The sequence below is a fragment of the Lepidochelys olivacea genome, assembly GCF_965140295.1.
Source record: "Lepidochelys olivacea isolate rLepOli2 genome assembly, chromosome: 3".
Lineage (NCBI taxonomy): Eukaryota > Metazoa > Chordata > Testudines > Cheloniidae > Lepidochelys > Lepidochelys olivacea.
The window spans coordinates 3,783,880-3,807,702 of NC_140413.1; the positions used below are offsets into that span (position 1 = coordinate 3,783,880).

Genomic DNA, 23,823 nt, shown 5'->3' on the forward strand with positions numbered 1-23,823 from the left:
GGCTGATTCTGAGCAGCGATGCTGGGTGGGCGCTGGGCAGGGCAGCGACGTGGACCCTGGACCCCTAGGCCAAAGCAGGGGTAGAGGGAAGGGCCGGGAGCTGCAGCGGGGGCAGGCTAGGTGCAAGGAGCCTGGGGCTGGGCAGGTAGCCTGGCATGGACCCCGGACCCCGAGGGCAGGCGCAGGGAGGCTGGGTGTCCAGAGCAGGGGTAGAGGGAAGGGCCGGGAGCTGCAGCGGGGGCAGGCTAGGTGCAAGGAGCCTGGGGCTGGGCAGGTAGCCTGGCATGGACCCCGGACCCCGAGGGCAGGCGCAGGGAGGCTGGGTGTCCAGAGCAGGGGTAGAGGGAAGGGCCGGGAGCTGCAGCGGGGGCAGGCTAGGTGCAAGGAGCCTGGGGCTGGGCAGGTAGCCTGGCATGGACCCCGGACCCCGAGGGCAGGTGCAGGGAGGCTGGGTGTCCAGAGCAGGGGTAGAGGGAAGGGCCGGGAGCTGCAGCGGGGGCAGGCTAGGTGCAAGGAGCCTGGGGCTGGGCAGGTAGCCTGGCATGGACCCCGGACCCCGAGGGCAGGCGCAGGGAGGCTGGGTGTCCAGAGCAGGGGTAGAGGGAAGGGCCGGGAGCTGCAGCGGGGCTGGGGAGGTGCCACCAGCCAGGCCCCTGGAGCTGCAGCGAGGCCGAGGGGCATTTGCAGGGTGCGTGGGGCAGGCCACGGCACCGGGATCCAGGCAGCTGAAGGGAGGCTGGGGGCAGCGCGCGGGGGTGTGCAGGGGGCGGGGCCGGATGCGCGCGCGGGGGTGCAGGGGGCGGGGCCGGGCGCGCGCGGGGGGGTGCAGGGGGCGGGGCGGGGCCGGGCGCGCGCGCGGGAGTGCAGGGGGCGGGGCTGGGGCGGGGGCCGGGCGCGCGCGCGCGGGAGTGCAGGGGGCGGGGCTCGAGCGCACACTCCCGAGCTCGCGCTCCGCCCCCGAGGCCGCGCGCCGCGTTGCTTAGCGACGCTGCGGCCTGGCCCAAGGTCGCCATGAGCCGGGCGGCGCTGGCCGAGGGGGAGCCCGAGGGGCCGGGGCAGCCGCGGGCGCGGCTCCCGTCGCTGAACTCGGAGGAGCAGGAGGAGCGGATCGCGGCCCGGCGCCTCCGCATCGCGGCCCGGGTGGAGGCCAAGCGCCGGTGAGAGCGGGGGGCTGGGTCCCTCGAACCGGCCCCGCCCCCCCTGAACCCCGAACCGGGCCGAACCCCGAATCGGCCCCGCCCCCCGAACCGGGCCGAACCCCGAACTAGCCCCGCCCCCCCAAACCAGCCCCCCGAACCGGGCCGAACCCCGAACCGGCCCCGCCCCCCGAACCGGGCCGAACCCCGAACCGGCCCCGCCTCCCGAACCGGGCCGAACCCCGAACTAGCCCCGCCCCCCCAGACCAGCCCCCCAAACCTGGCCGAACCCCGAACCAGCCTCGCCCCCCCGAACCCCGAACCGGCCCCGCCCCCCGAACCGGGCCGAACCCCGAACCGGCCCCGCCCCCCCCAAACCAGCTCCCCAAACCTGGCCGAACCCCGAACCGCCCCGCCCCCCAAACTCTGAACCAGCCCCCTCCAAACCGCGACCCGCCTCCCCGGACGAACCCCGAACCAGCCCACCCCACCGGGCTGAACCCCGAACTGCCCCCCAACTCCGAACCAGCCCCCCGCGAACCGCCCCTCCTGAACCCGGCCGAACCCCGAACTGCCCCCCTAAACGCCGAACCACCCCCCCAAACCGGGCTCAGGCGTAACCGCGAACCATCCCCCAAATTTTTCTTGTCTGAAAGTCAGTAGGAGCGGGAAGGGGGCAGCCTGGGTACCCAACTGTGGGTCGTGGGTGGTGGAGCCGGCCTATCCCTGGGAACCCAGGGACGGATTCTTCCCCCTCCCGGGGCTCTTGTCATCCGCTAGCCAAATTATTGCTCGCGTCCATGTGACACGGGCTGTGGGAGCAACAGCCTTAGAATATGGGGACGGATCCAATCGAAGACCAGCCTTCTTCTCTGCATGGGGTCAGATGAGCCGGTGCTCCTCTGAAATCACTGCCAACCGTCTTGCAAATGAGATCTGGACCCAAACACGGAGCAGTCCGCTGGAGCTCACTAGGCAGGAGCCTCCTTACCGGGCACTGATGTGTTCCACCATGGCAGTAACCCTGTTGTCCTTGCTAACCTCCCATGTCATGATGGGGGGACCCAGCTATCTCCCGTCAGAGTCTGAGAGCATCTGGGTTCCTCTTCCATCCGAGCACTGCGCTGACTCACCCTTGTGGGATCTTACAGGATCACAGAACCAGTTATGGCTCCATGGAGATCTTTAAGCTATAGAAGATGGCATGTTACTAAAGAGTTTCTCTTCCCCATGTGTCCACACAGGGAGGCCCTTGGAGAAGATCCAGATGCGAAGAAGGCTGAGGCAGAAGAACTGAGCAGGAGCCACAAGCAGATAGAAGAAAGCAGACAGGTTAGAACTAAGCTATGGCGATATAGATCAACATAGGCAAGTCGATCAGGGCGTCTGAATCACATATTTGGCTCTGGAGTCCTATTCAGGTAGCCTTTGATGTCACAGCCCAGAGTAAACCAATGGATCTGTGTGTTTTGACATAGCCTGATCACACAGGCTGCTCAGTTGGGGACTAATGTAATGTTTGAAAAACATGTCCATATGTCAGGGAGATCTACAACCATAAGCTCATGAGAATTGTTTCGTCTTAAGCACCCAGCTGCTTCTACCTCTTCACCTTTAGGAGCTCCTGAAAACAGCCTCCTATTTTCAGCTCTGCAGCTAAAGCCTGGCCAACACACAGTATACTGAGCTTCCAAGTACAGCACGTGTTGTGTGGTGCCCTCTCATCACACTAAGGGCGCAGCGAAGCTAGGATGCACTGTGAAGGAAGGGTCCTCCTGGTGGTCACAATGATTCTTCGAGATGATGGCCTGCGTAGAGCTGCCCTGCGGGTGACACGCAGGCCTCTGACACATCTGATTCTTTCCTGTATAGTGAGAATCTGTTGTAAGGCTCTGACCTAGAGAGGAAGGAGGGTGGGGCATGTGGGTCCATGCTGGGAGTCATCTCAAAGACCCACAGTCACCAGGGGACGTGAATCTTTTTTTCTTCTTCAGTGGAAGCAGCAGGTGCACAGACTACTTGTATTTAGGTACCCAAATATGAATGTAGGAGCCAGACTTTAGACACCCTGGCTTGAAAAATGCTAGCCAAGTAGTCCTCCAGCGTAACGAGTTTGGGCCCCTTTGCCTATCATTTTGCTCTGTCATTTTGCTGCATTCACAGAGGCTAGCTAAGCTGCTGAATGACGGCACACAGCTAGTGACAAATATCCAGGTGGCTGCAGATGCAAGGGAAACCCAGAGGAGGGCTGAGGAAGACGAACTGAAGCGACAGAGGTAAGAGATCCCATAGCTCTGCTGTGTCACTGGCAGGAAGATCTTTGCTCCCGTGCTAGGCCCTAAGCATCCCCTGAAAGCACCAGCTTGGGCCGCCCACATGCTGATCAACTGGGGGCTGCTTTGGCAACTCACTGGCAGGCGAGAACTGCGCTTAATTTACATAAACGAGCAAATTGCAGCCACCCTTTTCTGTAATATGCAGAGGTGGCGTGGAGAAGCTGCAGGTCCCTGCATGCAATGCGGCCTGCCTGATTGGATCTGGATGGAGCATTGCATGCTGGTGTGTATAGCTTCCCCAGCCCGCACTCGGGCACAGAAGGTGATGGTGATTCCTTGTGAGAACCCTGTGGCCTGCAGGTTCTCATTTAGTCACCACCCCTGGTTTAGAGGAGCCAGCACTGGCCTCTCCTCTTTGGGATTGCAGTAGAGAAGCCTGGGTGTTCAGCCCCATCTCCCTGCTGTCGGACTTAGCAGTTGTCATGAGCAAACAAGTCCAGCGTTGCTGAATGGACCCGTGCCTCTTAAGAACCCCCAGTTATTTTCATGGCACTCCACAGGAACATAGTGGGACCAGAGAGCAAGGGGACTGCTATGAAATTGTGAGCCTTTCACTTGTGGGTCACTTTTGGAGGGGACTGAGTGCAATGGTTTTGTTCTGGGCTAGTTCTTAGGTGACCTGTGTCCATCTCTCGGCTGGCAGCCTTGCTGGAAGTCTCATTAGGAAAAGCAAGCCCCCTCAGACCCTGGTGATGGCCCACTGGCAGGGCATGTGTGTGAGGGAAGCACGTGCTGCTGCTGTGTGTACTGTACCTGCTCCCTGGATGAATGGAGGTCTTGGGTCCCTAGTGCTGCAGATCCAGCACCTTCTGCTAATGCTAACCTTACTGGATCGGTGACTGCTGCTGGAGCTAGGCTTCCTGGGCCAAGCCCACTGTCAGCAGTGGTAATGGTGTGGGGTGTCTGCGATGCTGGCCTCCTGACAGACCCAGCTTGCCAGACGAGCATTTCCACAGCCAGTTTGTTCTGATCAGTTTTTGCTTGTGTAATGTGCTCCCTTTGAATCCAGTGTATTCCCAGGGCTCTGATACAGAGACCAGTCCTGCAGCCATGTTTGTAGTGTCCTCTACATACTGGCTGCGGAGTCATTTCTCTTAGTGCATGGAGTCTTTTCAGATCAGAAGATGGAGCCTATCATTAGGGCTACAGAAAACCTTGTTGACCCACTAAGATCTTGTCTACCCTTTGGTTTAAAATGGATTTAGTCCCTAAAGCTGGTTGTCCATGAAGACACTAACATGGCTGGAAATCTCAGTGTGGATGGGCCAAGGGCAGCTGCCAAACCCTCCACCAGCCCCAGTTCTGTTATCTGCCTTGTGCTGGCTGCTCTCTGCAGGCTCGAGAAACTGGAGAATGAATCCAAGACTAATCAGGACAAGTTTGAAGAGATTACCTCAAAATGGGGCTCGGCCAAAGAGAAAACCATCCCGCAGGACCTGTGGGACGTGCTCAACCAGCAGCAGCAACAGTGTGCTCTGCTCATCGAAGAGAAGAACAAGCTCATCAGTGAACTGCAGCAGGTAGATTGCCAGAGTGTGTGTGTGTGTGTGTGTACGTACACAGCTGTGGGGCACAAAGGGTCTTGTTGGAGAATGTTAATATTAGAGGGACACTGTCCGAGAGTAAGTGACCCAGAACTGGCTGGCTGTTTTTCTAGGGCACTGTGCTACCCTACAATAACAAACCCATATACAGACTCAGCATTCACTCATGTCCTGGCAGTAACAGACCAGGACCCAAAAAATCCTGTTCCATACTTTTCCCACCCGTATGCAACAACCCTCCAAGTTCACACCCAGGCTCCTTCCGAGCAATTTACTTCCCTCTCCCTCAGCTCCTCCGTTACCCCTGACTCCCCCAAGCCTTTGTGCTGCTGCTGAGGGGTGTGGGAAATATGGTTCTGGATTGTAGCTTAAATGAATTATTATTCAGAGCTCTGTATTTATATGCCTAGTAAGGAATCTATTTGTCAAAAAACATTTACTGAGTCTTTTTTGTTGTCTATATTGTTACAGACGTACTTACTGACAAGTACTTTGGAATAACTGACCAAAACTAATTGAAACTGGTTTGATTATATTGTGTTATTTTGACAAATAAAATATGTAAAATTTTGCAGAACTTAAAAAGATTGCGTGCAGAATTTTAAATTTTTTGTTGCAGAATTGTTGTTTTTGGCACAGAATTCCCCCAGGAGTAATCTCCCTGCCAATGCATGATTGTTCCTATAGTTTACTCTTGGGGCTTTCTAGTCCTGCCCCCTTTAGTCCGGACAAGGGTTAAATAGCTCAAGCATTGGGGCTTCCTCCTCCTTGGTAGCAAGTGTAGTAGATCTTCCCATCATCTCTTCTCTCTCCTAACCACTGTTCTGTTCCTCAGTTCTCTTCCCTAGTCACCTTCCATAACGTCTGAAGGGGCAGATGCAGGGTATTGATTATTAGGTTCTCTGGCTTGTGATGAACCTGTGTAGAGCAGCATTTATCAGTTCAGTGTCTGCTCTTCTCCTGCAGGAGCTGAAAAGCAAAGATGACCATTATGTGAAGGATCTCAAGAAGCAGTCAGACGACATTAACCTGCTGGTGGAGAGAATGGAGGAGCAGATCAGAAACCTAATGAAAACTTACCGTCGGGAACTCACGCAGATTGAGGTAGCAAATGGCTTCATAGCAGGATGGGAGCAAGCAGTGAATTATTCCCACAATAAATCCACCAGGGAGTTCTCCTTAATGGAATTATCTCCGGCAAAGGGGTCTTTTGCTCATTACACTGGCATTTCAGCAGCGCTGGGTTGTGGGCTGCAGTCAGATGTTTATGTGGACCAGAGCTCTCACTTTGCCAGGTAGAAATAAACATGGAGATGAACTGAGCACTGCGGGTCCAGGTTATGTGATTATGGGGTCTTCTCCTCTCTAAGTTACTGGGGATCCAGTGCAGTCCAGGTCAGTAGAGACTGAAAGTCGCTTCTGTTGATGGCTGTTCATTCCCAGATGTTTAAGGCCAGAAGGGACCATTCTGATTATCTAGTCCAACCTCCTGTAGAATGCAGGCCAGAGAATTTCACCCAATGGCCCATAAGTTTTGGTTGAGCTAGAGCATTTCTTTCAGTTTAATGTAGTGGCTTGTTGTGTGAACTAGATTTCATCCTTGCACCCATGCTAAACTGTTCAAAGCCATCTTCCTACAAACTGAGAGAGCCAACAGCCCGCTTAACCCCAGACCCAGTAACGCCAGCCTTTATACCTGGCAACTGCTGGGTCTGTGTTGCTGTCGGGGCAATAGGAAGTGCACGTTGTCTCATGGTTAGAGCAGCGCACTTAGAGTCCCGAGGACTGGTTCTCTTTCCAGCCCTGCCACTGATCCCTGGTGTGACCTCGGGCACAGGGAGAGGATGCTGTGTCTGGGTGGCACCTGGCGGCGATCTGGAGCTGGCTTCTGTCACAGAAGCCTCTTGCCATTGCTCCCAGAGCTTGGCCTGGTAAACAAGGCTCGTCCAGCATGGCAGAGCTGGCAGCAAGCAGGGAGTGGGCCTTGCGCTGTGCACGGCAACCCGCTCACTGCACTGTCTCCTTGTCAGAAAGCTTTCGAGCTGGAACGGCGAGAGCTGCTGAGCAGCAATAAGAAGAAATGGGAGCAAGCCATGCAGGACCACAACGCACAGGAGGTAAGGGCCCCAGGGGGAATTGTGATCTGCGAAGGAAGGCTCCTGGGCCAGCAGCTGCTCCTAGGCACTGAGCAGTAGCACGTCTCAGTCCCTGTGCTCGCTCTTGACATTGAAGAGCCTGGGGTCAGAAGGGGCCAGGTGTGGGCAGAGAGTAGGTGGGCCGAAGCCCAGTCCTTGGCAGGGTAATGAATGCTTCACTCTGCCCCCCTCTTGTAGGGTTCATGCTTGCTACAGGGCAGGCGTAACTCGGCAGCCCAGCAATGCAGGATCAGGCTGCCCTGCACTCCTTGTCCATATTGCTCTGTACCTTGAAAAAGACACGGGAGGCAATTGTCCTGCTCTGCTCAGCGCTGGTGAGACCTCAGCTGGAGCACTGTGTCCACTGGGCGCCATACGTTAGGAAAGATGTGGGCAAACTGGAGAGTCCAGAGGAGAGAGACAAAACTGATCAAAGGTTTCGAAAACCTGCCCTGTAGGGAAAGGTTAATAAAAGTGGGCCTGTTTAGTCTTAAGAAAAGAAGACTGGGGGGGGGGGGAGAGACGGGACTGGGGGACTTGATAAGTCCTCAGATCTGTTCAGGGCTGTTATGAAGAGGATGGGGATCGATTGTTCTCCATGGCCACTGAAGGAAGGACAAGAAGTGACGGGCTTTATCTGCAGAAGGAGATTCATGTTAGTTTTTAGGAAAACACTCTAACTCTCTGCGTAGCTAAGCTCTGAAATAGGCTTCCCAGGGAGGTTGTGGAATTCCCGTGACTGGAGGTTTGTAAGAACAGGTTGGACAAACCCCTGTGGGGGATGGTCTAGGTTCACTTGGTCCTGCCTCAGCACAGGGGGCTGGACTAGACGACCTCTCGAGGTCCTTTCCAGCCCTACGTTGCTATGACTCTATGATTCTATAATCTCCGAAAGGTAGGGCTGGAAGGGAGATCAAGAGGGCATCTAGTCCAGCCCCCAACGCTGAGGTAGGATGAAATATACCTCAGTGTGAGGAGGAGTACTGGCTACGTTGTGCTAGTACACACAGGATTCCCACTTCCTTCTGCCCTGCCCCCAGTCACTTCTGCCCCTTCAGCCAGGGCTGGTTGCTTTGCTCTTACTATGGAGGCCAGGAAGTTGGGAGAGCCACCTTGGAGCTTGGAGTCTGTGCAGAGGCAGCGAGATACCTCGGTGATGGGCAGACTAAAAATGAATGAACAGAAGGGGGATCCCATATATGGTTGGTCTTTTTTCCACTCGTTTTTTGTTGGATTGACTGTTAGGCCACATCCTCAGCTGGTGTAGATCTGCTGAGCTCCCACAGACTTCAGCGGAGCTGTGCAAGTTCACACCAACTGAGCTCTGGTCCCGGTTTTGTACCCGAACTCTTTGCTGCACTGGGGCTTCTTGGTGGCTGTGATGTGCCTGGTAAAGAATCACAGTGGAGCAGGAACAGCCGGCGTCACTTCAGAGGCCTGAAAGGAAAGGGATGGAATGGGTATCCAATTAGCCTGGCTAACAGCACGTACCGGGTGAGCAGGCATTCAGGGACTAGAGCAGGTGGCTGGCCCTGTACCGCCTATTCCAGTCACACCCACATTACACCCCGCATGCACGGTGTGTAAGGGAAAGACCTAGTGTTGGTGTCTGAAGTAAAGACTGTCCGGAGTTGGGCACAGGGAGTGACACTCCTGCCTGGTTTGTTGATAGCCCAAGGAACATTGTCCCCACTAGGCTGCTGCCTGGGAATGATCCATATCCCTCCTTGCTTTGGACTTGCCAGGGCAGCTGGGATCAGGAAGGCTGAGCAGCCAATCAGAACCGTGGCGATTATCTGCGGTCGTTTGACTCTCCTCTGGTCTCCTTCTGCCCTCAGCTAGAGAACTTGATCACCCGCATGCAGACCGTGGAGGAGTACGAGAAGCAGCTGAATCAGCTGCAGGTGAAGGATGCCGAGGAGTACACTACCGTCAAAATCCAGCTGGAGAACGATGTACAGGTGTGGAGAGCAGGGTCCCGGGGGAGTAGAGACACAGGACCCCACTGAGTGCATAGAGTGACAAGGAGAACACAGCGACAGCTCTGTGGCTATCAAGGGGAAGGTCTAAGCTAAATGGCTTTTTAGGAGGTCTAAGCTAAATGGCTACATTTCCACAAACCGCATAGCTTGTACTGAGACGGGAGAGAAGGACAGCAGAATCAAACACTCTCAGCCTTTCTGGGGCTTGGCTTCAGGGTACAAAAGTTAACAGTAGCAACCGTCCCCCCCCTCCCCCCCAAGCTGGGCTACTCCTAGGATTCCTCCCTCATGATTGCTCAACCTGCCCCCTAGATCCTCTCAGACAGTCACTTCCAGCTCTCTTATATCCAGATGGAGTAATGAGCCACATGTATTAGTGAGTTAGCAGTGCTTACTTGCGATCAGCACCTGCTAATAGGGTGGGGGTTTCAGGCAAACACTGCCTGCTTGTTACAAGGATAGAAACCTTCATGCATGTTACCTTTTATCTAACTAGGCTCAGGAAGGCACTTCCCTCTGGATAGATTATTCCAGAATTATCCGTGATTGTGGCTTCCTGTGAAGCCACTGGTACTGGCCATTCAGCCGAGAGACTGAACTAGCTGGATCCCTGGTCTGCCCGGCACAGCAATTTCTGTCTTCCTAAGTAACCACCGTTCATATTGCAGACCTTGTGACTGAGACGTAAAATAACCCTCTTCCTACCGATGTGTCTTCAAGTGCTTGAATAACAATGTGTCCAACAGGAGGGAGGCAGAGAGATTCTCACACCTGCACCTGGATTGTGCGGCTTTAGCTCGGACAGTAGATGCTGCCTCTTCCCGTGTGCTGCCATGACAGCTGAGGGCCCCTTAACACTCGCGCTGACATCGCTTGGCTGGGGGCTGCTGGCAGGGAGTTTGGAGCCTGTGACTCTCCTTGCCAGCTGATGGAACAGGACGTACAGGGCCTGGGGCACGCCTGTCCATGCTGCTGCCTGAGGGGTTGGCATGGGGGTGAGGAAGGTGATGCACTCTTTCTCCATGGCACTGAGTCGGTGGGTGACAGGCTAAATTAGGGGTTCTGTAGCATGTCAGTACAGTGAATGTTTGTAGCCCCTTTCTATCAAGGAGGGCTTCGTACAGGGCTCGTCCTTTAGAGGAGCTTCACTGTAAGACTTCTGCACTGTTTGCTAGAGCCTGGGGAGTCCGTTCTAGGCCCTCTCTTTTGAGAGCCCCAGGGCCAGCCATGGGATAGCAGGGAGGGGCTCTGTACTTGCAAACCTTCCCTTGGATACAACAGAGGATGGCTTTTTATTTTGTTTGGAATCTCAGATCCTGGAGCAGCAGCTGCAGCAAATGAAAGCCATTTACCAGCTGAACCAGGAGAAGCTAGAATACAACTTCCAGGTGCTAAAGAAACGGGATGAGGAAAACACCATCATAAAATCCCAGCAGAAAAGGAAACTCAACCGGTAAAAGATCAACCCAGTTCGTGTGGGGTTGGGGCAACGCCTGCAGCCATACTCAGCACTCTCTGGGTCACTGTCCATATTCTCACTGCAGGCCACAGCCCTCTCCCTTCCCCCACAAAGGCTGAATATAATCCAGCTTTGCACAGGGGCTCTGTGAACAGAGTCCTTCCCACTCCAGGGGTGCTGCAGCCACTGGGCTGGGACGGGGGTGAGGAGTGGCCCATGTTCAGGTGCTAGGACATGCTTGCCCTTGTATGTCCGGCTCTGGATGTGTGTATGGATTTATTTACTCCTGGGGAAATTCTGCACAGGTACATAATTTATGTCCCCTGCAGATTTCTTTGCTTCCCCACAGAAAAATGACTTTCTGACGGGGAAGCAAAGGGAAGCCGCAAGAGCGGTCATGCAACCTTCCCAAGCAGTATGTTTCGGGTGCCAGGGTAGCCGGCAGAGAGGTAAATCACTTGGGGCAGAGGGCAGGAATGGGGAAGACCCGGCTGGTGGCTCCTACCCTGCGCCGGACTCAGCTGCTAGTCCTGACTGGGCTGGGGAGGACAGGACTTCCTCTTCCCCTGCACGGCATCCGGGGCTGGGTCAGACCCACCCCCAGATTTCTCCCCCGGCTGCAGGAAACTCTGCAAACTCCACTCCCCCCACATTTCCTGCACCCATCACTCCTCAGCTGCAGTGGGAGGGATCCCTGTACAGGGAGCTGCTACCCCATCCACCCAACTCTCGTGCATCCAGACCCCTTCATACCCAGACCCTCCCACTGAGCCTCACCCCACTGCACTCAGAACCCCCACCTGATGAGCCCCACTCCCCCTGCACCTGGAACACCCCGATGAGCCGGCGACACCTGGATCCCCACCCCACCGAGCCCCAACCAGATGCACCTGGATCCCCACCCCATTGAGTCCCACTCCCTCAGTATCTAGACCTCCACTGAGCCCCTCCACACCCAGACCCCCCTGCCAAGCTCTATCTTCCCCCATACCCAGACCCCCCCTGCTGAGCCCCACCCATCTTCACCCGGACCCCCCTGCAGAGTGTCATTACTGTTGCACCCAGAACCCTCCAATGAGCCCCTGTGCATCCAGATCCCGCCCTGCACCTGGATCCCCCAATAAGATGCTCACGCCAAGATTGCCCCACAGAGAACCTTCTCAACCCACACCTGGATCCCCCTATGCTACGCCCCTCCAGGCTTGGATCTTGCCTTGCTGAGCCTGCCTGCCCACACCTGGCACAGAGGGGCAGGGCTCTGGGGTGTTTTTGGGCAGACCCGGTCCTTGCGCTGTGTCACAGTTGGGTGCAGCCTCACTGCTGAGTCTGTGTTCCAGGGTGCGGGGGGGAGCTGCACAGTGATCTCCCACCTCTGTGCAGCCTGTGGCCTGTGCTCCCCAGTGTCATGCTGGAGCCCCCACATTTATTTGACAAACAAAATTTGCAGAATTTTGCAGGATTTTAAAATATTGTGCACAGAATTTTAATCTTTTTGGCACAGAATTTTTAATTTTTTGGCACAGAATGCCCTCAGAAGTAATTTATTGTTGTTAACAGCCTGCTCTCCTCCTCAGGCTGCATGATGTGCTCAATAACTTGAGAATAAAACTGGCCAAACAGATAAAGCAATTCCAGGAGGAGAACCAGAACCTGACGGCCGATTACAAGCGCATAGTGGAGCAGTACAAGGACCTGCAGAGAACGATGAGGTATGGTGTGTCCCAGAGACACAGCCTCTCTTTGAGCAGGACGAATTCACTTGGGCACTGGAGGGCAGCTTGGCGGGACCCCCAGGGCCTCATCAGTTAGTTCAAAGAGAGCAGATAGCAGCCACCCTCCCCTGGCTGCTTGGCTCAAAGTGGAGCATTGCTGGGGGGCCAGTAGTCTCTGGGATCTGCTCCACTGTCTTAAAGTTAAAGGCAGCTGCACGCCCCATTGTGGCCCTCACCGGGCAGCTGTGGGGAGAGAGGTTACTCTCCGAAGCCTGTGACTGAGCACTGTCGGGGGCTTCTGACCCACAGAGGCACCCCATTGCTCCAGAGCATGGAATGCGGCATGGCACAAGCCTGACTCACAGGCAGGGGCCTTCCCCCTCTCGGCAGACACTTTGGCGTCGTTGATGCCCAGAAGTTCCTGGAGATCTGGCTAATGAACGAGGAGGAAGCCAAAGGGCTGATGTGGAAAGCTCTCGAGGCTGATCGCGTCATTCACACCCAGCAGCTGGGGCTCCCCTGGGTGGAGCCTGACTACTGGTTCCTGGACAACGTGGGCCCCATCGTGCACCGCAAGGCAATCAAATCTGCCAGCAAGCTGGCCCAGGAGGTGATGGCATTAACAGGTGGGACACATGGCGGCTGTAATTCCCCGAGGATCTCAAAGCCCTTCCCATGCTCTCACTGCTGACGCCTCCCTGCACCCCATCTCGGAGGAGGAGGAGGCTGAGGCCCAAAGGGGTTCAGCGACTTTCCAGGAGGGCTCAGTGAGTCCTTACTAGGTGGGGATAAACCCCCTAGCTCCCAAATCTCAGTGCCCTGCTCTGCTTTGCCTCTCCGGGGTGTGGCGGGAAAGCAAAGGGACCTGTTGTCATTGTAAAACCCCTGGGACCGCCAGACCAGATCTCTTTCTAATGACATGCACCTCTGCCCGCTGGCCGAGGCTGGGGTGATGTCAGAGCCAGCCCTGCACGTTCTCTGCAAATCCAGTTTTAAAATGGAAACTCCTCTGCTCCCAACCACCCCATACCCACCTGCTCCTCATTGTCTCCAACTCCTAGAGGCTAGTGCAACATCAGATGCACCCGCTGCTTGCCAAGGTTTGCATCAGCTGCTGAAGTGGTAACCACACGAGGTGGCCTCCAAGCATCTCCCCTTTCACAGCCCTCTGACCAGATTCCTGTGCTGATTCCCTGGGGGTGGTTACCTGTGCCAGGTGAGGAGAGCAGCAGGCGATGGGTCTTCCCTCTCCCCTTGTGCTTCAGAAAGCAGCCAGCAGGAAGAGGAGGAGGAGGAGGAGGAGGCTGCGGAGGAAGGAAGACAAGAGGTGGCGGAGGCTGGAGAGGAAGTTAAACCTCCCCGGCACGTCTTGGTGAAGTCTGTCAAACACATCCTGGAACTCCTGTGCGACGAGTCGGTGAGTTGGGCCGTCCTGGCCAGCTCCGACCGCAGAGGGCTCTGTGCTGCAGAGGATGTTGGCCCTTAGCCGGGCCGCTCCTTCGCAGAACAGCTCCTTGGATCTGAGGATTGTCTTCTTTTCCTGACCCCGCACTCTGGCTTCCAATGGGTTCAAACATCATCTGAGCCAAGGCCAGGTCCCCGTGCTTTCTACAGCAGCACCTGGCACAGTGAGTCCCTGACCCTCTTGGCGCTACTTTAATGCTCCTAATCATCCAGCTGTCTCAGTGGAGGGGTCACCCTTCAGGGCGACTCAGACCCATTCAGCCGGGCGTTCACGTGGGGAACAGACAGGAGTGTGAGTGCTGTTGTGTTGCCAATGTCTCTTAGCCCCTTGCGGGGCTTTCCGGGTCTGAACTGCCACCTGCCCGTGCAGCATCTCTTGCTGCAGAATGTGTGTGTGAGAGGAGATGCTGGTATGTGTTTGGTGCCACCTGCCTGCCACACTTCTGGGGAGGGGGTAGAATGGGGCTGGCGCAATATGGGACACACCGAAATAGCAATTGGCTAAGCTGCATTCGCAAGAGCTTGTAGGGATCTAAAAACGTCCTTCTAGGGAGCGTCCTATGGATCGGCAGGGTCAGACAGCTGTCGCGCCATGGCACGAGCCCCATGAGACCCTCTGCCAGGGTAAACGCAGCCCTGCAGCCCGACGCCCTCAGCTCTGCCAGTTGTCAACAGCAACTCAGCGCGAGCCCTGCTGGGGACAGCTCGGGCCGTTCGTTACTGGTGGCACGAAGCTGCAAAGCCAGGGGTCCGCCTACCTCTGAGTCGGTGACACCTTCCACATCAAACAGCTGCTGGACAGGGTGTCACAGCTGTCACGTGCCAGACGTGGCCTGCTTAGAGCTTCCTCCCCAGAGGGATACACGGGAGGTTTTCCCCTACGTGTGTGTCAATACACTGCCCGCTGTGGCTGTCACCAGCTCCGGTGGAGAGGGTTATATCTGGTGCCACCTACTGGCTGAACAGTGTAATTCAGTTCGGCATCCTGTCCCAGCTGACGGCCATCAGACACACTAGAAAGTGATTTCCAAGTGCACGGGGGACGTGATTTCTGAGGTAACCAGGCCCAGTGCCCCACACTTGTCCTGCTGTTGTGTGAACTCTAACCCACCGTGAGATTGGGCTTTTCCACACCCCAGTCTGCAGCAGGTTAGGGTGTGTGCAGTGGGATTCAAATCACCATTGCAAAAGTTATTTAAAAACCTCTCTTAGTATGCCCAGGGCAGGAGTTTCTGAGCTGGGAGCTGTGCTACATTCTGGACCCAGATGAGAAATGGTCCCATCCCTCCAGATCACTTGAGTCCCCGTTATTTGAGCGTGGAGGTTAGCACAGAGTAACTGTGCTGTGGCTGGTTCTGCCTGTTGGGTGAGTTAGCAGCTCTGGGATCCTAGTGTGAATTGAAACACTCATCAGCATCTTGTGATTTCCTTCCAAGGGCTTCCTGATAGAGAGCAAGCTGCTGGGACTCCTGCAGCCCCTGGAGAGGCACGAGCGCTCCCTGATGAGGCTGGATGCAATCTTTGCGGTTAGTGGGGCGTCTTGCACAAAGCACATAGGTTAGGGGCACTGCAGGAACACACCCCAGAACCAGCCCCAGTGCCCGCGGGCTGAGAGCTGCTGGTGGATGATGCAGTTCCACAAGGGCGGACCTGCTGAGACGCTGCCTTTAGAAGCTTGTCACCTGCAAGGGGGGGAAGGGAGGAGGGGCATGGTCCATGCACATGCGACTTCCCGTAGGACTCAGCGGGGTGATCTTGTGTGCTCTGTTCCGGGAGTTTAGCTGGGGAAGGTGGGGGGGGAGGCTCCCTTCCCAAGGGGGATTGCAAGGCAGAAGGAGTAAGAGAGATGGGATGTGGCTGAAGCCAGTTCCTCCCTTTGCCACCCCTAGTGCCATCAGCTCCCACTCCCCTGGCACTCGCTCCCACTGATCCCCCAACCCCAACACACTCCTGGGCCTTCCGGCTCCCACCCTGTCCTGTGTCATTCCCAATAGAGCCCTCCATCCTCCCTGCAGATATCGCTGCTGCTGCCACTAAGACTCCACGTCTCACATCCCCTTCCCACCGGGGCCTACCCTCTTGAGGTCCTTTGTGGCCACCACCCTTTTGCCCAAAGAGAGCTGGGCTCCTCTCCCCTTCTTTGGGAAGAGGGATGGGTTTGGAGCCGTGTGACTTACCCTCTTTCCCTGGGGAAGCATGTACTGCTGCAGGGCTCCCAGCGTCTGACATCCCACTGAGAAAGACCAAGAGCTTGACCTGAACCTGGTCTTTCACTTGCCCCAGCTGAGCTCTCCTGCTGGTCCCGCACCAGCCCCCTTCGCATTGGGAAGGGAAGGGCTGTGAATTTAGCTCAGGCCCATGGGCCGCTCCTCTAAAGGAAGCGGGAAGGGACCAGAGCAACATCTCGGAGTCCCAGCTGCCACCCAATCTGCTGTTTCTCTGCCTTTCTCCAGGCCCTCGAAATTGACAATGAAGACGACGTGTATACGCTGGTGGATTTCTTCTTGAAGTTCAAAGTCCAGCAGGTTGTCTCCAGCCCGGTATGATGAACGTGGGCATCGCGGGATGAGACCCAGCAGCCCGGGAGGAGATGGGGCTTGTAAAGCCCCGCGGAGGGGGAGGGAATTGGTGTTGCTCTTACCAAGAGAACCAGCGTGGTCCAGAGGCTGCAGCCATGACACCATTGAAATGGGTGAAGTCTGAGTTTCCACCAGTGCTGAATTTGGCCCCCAGGCCCCTGTGCTTTGTGCCCAGTGAATACAGATGTCAGTCATAGACACTAAACCAGGGCTCCGGATGGCTGGAAGCCTCCTGGGTTTGTAGGTTAGGGTAGAGGTGCTGTGGGCTGGGAGGAGCATTACCGGGGTTAGCTGTAGTTGGAGCCCTGTGTGGCTGGAGTTCACTCCCGGTGCGTGTGGCTGCCGTGCAGAGTAAGGAGTGGGCAGTGGAGGAGGGCCCTGAAGAATTCGCTGTGGATGCAGCGAAGGACGACAGGGGATCCGCTGCCCCGAAGGAGGAAGGCACGGCCCATCAGAGCTCGGCAACGTCACTGTCCTCTTTGCTCTTCCATCACGATGACGTCCTCAAGGCCCTCAAAGCATTTGTCTGGGACTTCCAGAAGTCGAGGTGAGCAGAGCTCGTTAGCTGGGAATGGGGTGGGGGGCTGGGCCTCGTAGGCTGGTTGCGAATACGAAGAGTACGAGAGAACGGGCTGCAGGAGTAGCCCCGTGATCCGAGCGTGTGAGCTGGAGGAGGGGCAAGGCACGGGAACCGCGGGAGTGAGGCTGGGGAGAGCGGGAGGCGCATCTGGGCTGGGGATTGTCTGCGAATGCACTGGGCGGGTGTGCTGGGCTACGGAGGCTGGGCTGATCTGCCCAGCAGTGGAAAGGTCCCCGCCGTCTCCCCCGGGCACAACTGGTTTCTGCAGGCAACGTTGACGAGGTGGGGCAGGGCAGGTTCCCCACAGTGAGTGGGGTTCATTCTGCCTGGGACAGCTGTGCAGTGGGGAGCAGGTTGGATTGGGTGGGGTGAACATGGTGGGGCAGGGAGGGGAGGCAGTTGAGATGAACAGTTGTGGTGGAGAGGAGCCAGTCGCTGGCAGCAGGGAGCTGTGAGGCTAATGCCAGCGGTGCCCCAAGCCATGGTCCCTCCTTTCAGACCTGGCTGGGTGACCGGAAGGGTGGGCCGAGCAGTGCCGTGAGCCCAGGGCTCCTCTCTCTGTCCCTTAGGGACAAGCGGCCGCAGGTGAAGAAGGTGATGGAGGAACGGGACAACTCCAAGGACTCTGAGTATTGGGAGGCCCTGGCTCACGTCATCCCAGAGTCAAAGCTGAAGGTTTGGGACGCGCTGGAGGCGGCATTGGAGAAATACCAGTAAGTGCCCCAGCCAGGGGCCCCCAGCCATCCCACCCTTGGGTGTGAACGCACCAGGCCTGGCAGTGCTGACGGGGTTTGTCATTAGACGTGCGACAGAGCCCAGCGGCTTGCTGGGACATTCCTCTGGGCCGCTTGCCCCCAGCTGCCAGTGCACACGTGGGGGGCTTGTCTTCACGTGCCCTGAGGGCTCAGCCTGGGGGAACCTGCAGACAGTGCCTGTACAAAGGGTTACCTGGCCATTAATGAACTCCAGGGGAGTCCAGCTCCCAGTGGGGAAGCGCTGGTTCCTGGCCTGAGACACCCCTTGCTGGGCCGTGGCTGGAGGTCGGGTGACCCCTGGTGGTGGGATTGTAGAAGATCCGTTTCTTGTATCTGGTTGGTTCATGTTTGGCTCCTGCCCATCCTTGAGTGCCCTGTAAGTGACCTGAGCATGACTCTTCACCGCTACCTCCTTCAATGGAGGTTTTCCACCAGTGACATTCACAGCATCAGCCGCTCCAGCACACCGAACGCTCCCCCCAGCTGAGCTTCCCAGCCCCTGGGCCCCCTGCAGTCAGGCGGGACCGTGCTTTGTCAGTGGCGTTCTCCAGGGTGCACTTAGTCGCTTCTGTGTGGCTGCGGAAGGCGAGCTGGGAGGAACACAGGATCTAACTGAAACGCCAGGGGCCATTTGTGAGCAACACAATCAATTTAGCCAGACTGGGGCATTGCTCATCCTCTGCTCTTGAGAAAAGCGGGACCACAGCTATACGTGTGAAATACAAAGGGCCTGTTAAAAGCCAAGCCCCCAGACCCACGGGGAGGAGGCTTTGCCGTCGGGAGCTTTGACCCATTTCCCTTCCTCTTTGTGAAGCTACGTTCTGAGCCAGCGGTCGAAGCTGCTCACCGATCTTGATGGGCTCCAGCAGCAGAACACGGAGCTGCACATGCTGCTGCATCAGTACCTCACCTCCAAGGTGAGTGGGAGCTGGTACCTCGCTGGGCCCAGGGCCGCTGGGCAGCTGCACTCGCTGGCCGTCAGAGAGCTACGTGAATGCTTATTGCTAAGGCTGCCGGACGCCCTGCATGGCAGCTGCCCCCATGGCCCTGTGGCAGTGAGCAAGGGTGAGGGGAGGTGATGCAGGGTGTAACCGGCCCGGCTGACACCTCACAGGCTGCAGGCAAGCAGAAGAGGTGATTTCTGAGCTGTGGGAGGTGGGACAGGTTGGTCCTTGGGGCTGCAGCCAGGGCCTACCCATGCATCCTCTGCCAGTCAGGGTGGGCAAGTGGAGGGGTGGAGAGATGCCAGGGGGATGGGCATAGGGCCAGGAGGGGCTCTGAAGGCCAGCAGAGGGTTGGGTAGTGGGGTGGACCCAGTAGAGACCTCTTCAGGGGGGTGAAGTGATGGTGTGCGTGCAGAGAGAGGATGCCATTGGGACAGATGAGCAGAGCAGGAGGAGAGAGAAACCAACCCTGCAGTGTTTGGACTGAAATGGGCAAAGGGTCCTAGGTCCCCGGTGTGCATGTTCCCCCCCCCCGTCCCCCCCCCCACACACCCCATCTCCCAGCTGACAGCAGGTTGGGGGGCCGGGGGGGACATGCAGTACGTCCCATATTGTTCCAGGACGTGAGTATTCAGGGCTGGGAATCCGGCGCCTTCCCAGACACAGCACTTGCTGTACCCGGAGAGGAAAGGTGGGAATGGGCAGGGGACACTCACAGGGGCAGTACTAGAGTCAGCCTGGACCCGGCCAGGGAACAGCGTAGCTCTTCTCCCCATCGCGGCTCGGAACCGGAGTGTAACGCCAGCGGGCAGAGCGTAGTGGCACCTCGTCCCCACCCAGAGTGAGGGCCCTGGGGCCTCTTCCAAGCCAGTGGGTGTGGTGTGCCCCCGAGAGCACCGTCACCCTCACTGTGGCCTCGGCTTGTCCCGGCGCAGGTGAACCAGGAGCTACTGATTCCACCCACCCATGTGGTAGAGCTGATGACGCCGTGACGGTCAGGAGGCCAGGAGTGCCGGCAGCCAGCATGAGGTCCCTGCCGTACGCCCCTCCCCATGAGCCTGTGGTGCTGGATCCGGGGCATTCGCTGGATGGCAGCGGCTGGAATAAACCCCCCTTTAAAACAACCGGGCTGCAGGTGTGTGATTGCTGAGGAGAGATGCTGCCCTCTGGGATGATGCCAGGGCTGGCTGCCCTCTGTCACGGAGCAGCAGGGCTCAGGCTGGCAGCAAGGTGCCTCTCACTGTCTCTGCTACCTTGACGCTGTGTGACCTGGGTTGGCTCATTTCCCTCCCCGCCGTCTCCCATCTGTTTTATGGTGGGGTGGTCAGCGGCTGCCGGGGTACTCACACAGGGAAGATAAGGCTGATTACGTCTGGCTCCCCAAAACCCTGCCCAGCCTTAGCCCACCAAGCACCCAGCCCATCACCCACCCTTCTCTTCCTCTTTTGATCAGGCCTGCCCCCCATGCAGCAGTTACTATAAGCCTCCCCCCGTCCCGCCCAGCCCTGGGGTCAGCCCTGGTCTCCCTCAGTGGGGCTGGGAGGTGTTATTAGAGACTGTTAGGCTGGGTGGGGGGCCGTGCAGCGGACGCTAAAGGTCATGTAGGAACAGTGTGCAGACAACACCCCTCAGCCCCCCGCATGAAGTAACAACCGCAACCTGGAGCCACACACGCTGCCCGGGCATGTGCTGTGCAAAGCGAGGCACGGCTCTGCAGGCAGGACATGACGCGCGTGCATTGCATGGCTGGGGAGAGCATGACCCTGCTTCACTAACTGACACGGCTCAGTCCTGCGGGGGCCCCTCCCTCACAAGAGCTGAAAGGGCACCATGCACACCAGTAACCAGGGCAGTGTGGGTGGGTGCTCCTGTGCTTAGCTCCTACTGGGCGCGCGAGAGCATGATCAGCTGGGGAAACTGAGGCACTGAGCGTTTGTGACATGTCCAAGCTCACGCGCAAGGGCAGCAGCAGAGCCAGTTCTAGCACCAGGCCCTGGCTGGGTCTGAGAGCTAAACTCCCCCTGCCCTTTAAACGAAGACCTGCTGGACGCGCCTCTTCCCAAAGCATGGGCCTGCCTGCTTTGCTAAGCCACCAGGCCAGGGCTACCCCCACGCGCTGTGCTGGTTAACGGGCCCTGCTCAAATTAGACTGGTACCCCCTCCCTCCCTGTTGCCTCCCCGGGGGGACGTAGGTCGTTCTAGCCGGCTGGTATAGCTGGGCCTGCAGGGAACGGGGGCCTACGCTATACCTGTGCTTTATGTATTAAGCTGTGTCCGTGCCAGGGGGCGCCCCGGGCTAACGGTGTCAGTCAGATCACCCCCACCCCCATGCTGCAGGACACTGGTACAAAGTGTGGGGGGGTGGGTTACATGCAGGCCGCAGCCTGGGGACCAGGCACATGGGCCTAGTTGGGTCATTAACTGCGTGAGCCCCATGACTTGTGGCTTCCTGCCTAAACAGCCGTCTGGCTCTCGGAGATCCGGGCACTGGGGCGGGGGCACCTTGGACTCACTTGACATGCTACAGCCGCACTTCAGTGTAGACGCTACCTAGGCTGACAGGAGGCAGGAGCCGGTCCCCACAGGTAACCCACTTCCCGGGTGGAAGCCTGCGTGTCTCACCCTAGGGCTGGCTCCACCGGGGTTAGCTCGGCATAAACATCAGTCAGGGCTGGCGTCTTCCCCCCACCCCTGCACGATGGCGCTACGGCACCCGGCCGAGTTAGTGGCACCCAGGCCCTAGCCTGCCGCAGTAGGTGGTGGAGACGCAGCCGGGCCCGGTGCTGAGCCAGCTCCAGCCCCCAAGTCCAGCTGGGGCAGGGCCTGCCCAGTGCCCTGCTCCCGAACGGTTCCCATTCAGCGGCAGGGCCAGGGCCCAGTGCCTGCTGCAGGGGCCAGGGTTCAGGGCTGGGTCATGCGCTGCTCACTGACCCCCACTCCCACCAGGTAACCATGGAGCTGCTGTGCTGAAAGGAAGGGGGGGAGTGAGCCCCACCAGCACATTGTGCAGGGGGTCCCCTTTCCCTCTTCCTCTCCCCCCGGTCCATTGAGGCAACCAATCTGGGCATGGGGAGGGAGCGTGAAGTAGGATCCTGTCTCCCAGGCCTGTCCTGACCACTAGGTCATGCTGCCCCCCCCCCGGTGCACGGTGCAGTTGTGTTGCTGGAATTTGGGGGCCACCCTTCCGCCACCAAGCCTATGCAGTGAGCAGCTAAGCCGCGCTCCAAAGGGCAGCCGGCGCCTTAGGCATGGGCCCTGGGATGCCCCCAGCTCCAGCACCAGGCCCACAACTGGGGTGTTTCAATTTTCTTTCCTCTTTTTTATTGACAGATAAAACACAAACATCATAAAAACAAACGAAAGAGGCTCCCCCCCAACCTTGAAATGGCCCCTGGGCCGGCTGCTCTCATCCCAGCAGCGAGCTGGCTCAGCCCCAGGACCAGAAATCAGTGAACACCAGACGCACGCGTTCTCGTGCCCAGGTGGGAAGGGCTGAGGGGGCCGGGGGGAAGGGGGGGGGAATAGCTGTAACACATCAGGCCAAGCGTTAGCAGGGCTTGGGGCCAGCAGGGCCCCTCCCAGGATCCCCTGCGGCGACAGGTCCCGCTGCGGTTACTGGGCAGCCACACTAGAACAAGGACCGGCTGGGTGGCCCTCCAGCCAGCACCGACGGGGTTCCCACGCAAGCCGTGCACCGGCCCAAATGGAGCGGCTGAGGGTGGGGGGCTGGAAAACGGGCCCAGGCTGCGTCCAACCCACCCCCCACGGCGAGGGCAGGCAGCCTGGAGAGCTGACCGCTCCTCACGACCTGGGCACGTTTCCTCGGCTCTGCTGCTGCTTTCTCCACAGCCTCCGGGGTGAATGTCACCCCCACGGGGGGGGCAGGACGGCCAGGGCCTTGGCCATGGGCAGCCTCAGAGCCCGCCTGGGCAGGTGAGGGGCTCTGCCCCTCCGGAGCAGAGGGGGCTGCTTTTCTGGAGAGTCCCACGGCTCCCCTCCTCAGGCTGTGACCACTCGGTGTTCAACGGCCCCGTTCTCCCTGGCACCGGCGCCCCAGGGTGGCTGCGGCCGAGCAGGAAGGAGGGTGTGGAACAAACCAGAGCCGCACGTCCCCCCCTCCTTGCCAGGCCAGCCGTGATCGTGGGAGGGTGCGACTGGCCTCCTGGGGCTCTGGGAGCCAGAGCCGGGGCAGGGCTAAGAGGCTCTTCGCTGTGGGAGGTGGAAGCCGAGCTTCGCCGACGCTTCGCCCAGGGAAAGCGCGAAGGGAGCCCGGTGCCCCAGGCCCAACTCTTCCTGCCCCCGGCCTCAGGCGAGACAGACCCCAGAGGGAGCCGCGCAGGCGAACACGCAAGCAAGGCGGAGCCGCGGGCGTCCCCCTGGCCCAGTCCCGGCGCCGCCCCAGCTGGGCCGCTGCGCGTGGCGAGCGGGTGCCTGGCCCCGGGCCCGGGCAGCCTTAGGCCCCCAGCAGCTTCTTGACCATGTAGCCGGGCATGGAGTAGAGGAAAAGTCCCACCATGATGAGGAGCAGCAGCGCCAGCATGATCTTAATGATGAGCCACTTGTAGCGGGTGCAGATCAGGTACTTGACGGACTTGAGCGGGTTGAGGAACCAGATGAAGGAGGTGTCGGGGCGGCTGGCCAACGGGCAGTGGCAGCAGGAGGCAGGGGATGGGACGGGGAGGAAGAGACGCACGGCCCGGGTTAGCAGCGTTAGACCCAGCCAGGCCCCTGGGTAGGGGAAGGGCCTTCTGCCCACGCCACCGCCAGGTCTTTGCGCCTCTGCCTGCCGCCCCCTGCAAGTTCCCGCCTCCCTCGGCTATGCCCCACGGCTCAGCGGCTCGAAAGTGGGTCCCAATTCCCCACTGCGCCCGCCGTGCCTTAGCCCAGCTGCTCATCCGCCCCGGGAGACCCAGCTGGCCTCCTGCTGGCCGGTCTCCAACGAGTCGCATCTATTCCCTGCCCCTCCTGGGACTGGCCAGGGCCCCTGGTAGCCCGACTATGCCCCACCTTAGTCCCCTCCCACGCACCCGGCGCCTCACGGGCCCCTCCAGTGTTCTCAGCCAGCAAACATGCCCCGGGTGTTCGGGGCAGGAAGTACCATGAATAAAGGGGATGGTGCCCTCAGGCCCCCAGAAGCTTCTTGACCAGGTAGCCCGGCATGGAGTAGAGGAAGAGGCCGACCAGGAGGAGCGCGAGG

General features: G+C 58.4%; 2 protein-coding genes across 2 annotated transcripts in view; one reads left to right on the top strand and one right to left on the bottom strand.

Annotated features, from left to right (window-relative positions):
• The first annotated feature begins 946 nt into the window (after nucleotides 1-946).
• DRC1 (dynein regulatory complex subunit 1) lies at nucleotides 947-19,750 on the top strand. Its single transcript, XM_084622583.1, has 17 exons — nucleotides 947-1,157; nucleotides 2,381-2,468; nucleotides 3,300-3,412; nucleotides 4,809-4,992; nucleotides 5,983-6,120; nucleotides 7,047-7,133; nucleotides 8,990-9,112; nucleotides 10,447-10,586; nucleotides 12,167-12,301; nucleotides 12,695-12,930; nucleotides 13,570-13,721; nucleotides 15,205-15,294; nucleotides 16,222-16,308; nucleotides 16,698-16,894; nucleotides 17,497-17,640; nucleotides 18,497-18,599; nucleotides 19,562-19,750. Exons 1-17 carry the CDS (start codon nucleotides 1,012-1,014, stop codon nucleotides 19,616-19,618), a joined length of 2,220 nt encoding a protein of 739 aa, XP_084478709.1. The 5' UTR covers nucleotides 947-1,011; the 3' UTR covers nucleotides 19,619-19,750.
• A 2,174-nt stretch (nucleotides 19,751-21,924) lies between these two features.
• The window catches only part of OTOF (otoferlin), a 204,454-nt gene continuing 202,555 nt past the window's right edge, over nucleotides 21,925-23,823 (bottom strand). The window contains exon 46 of the mRNA XM_084622582.1: nucleotides 21,925-23,260. Within this exon, the coding sequence (XP_084478708.1) occupies nucleotides 23,080-23,260 (181 nt within the window). The 3' untranslated portion in view covers nucleotides 21,925-23,079. The remainder of the gene's footprint in view (nucleotides 23,261-23,823) is intronic.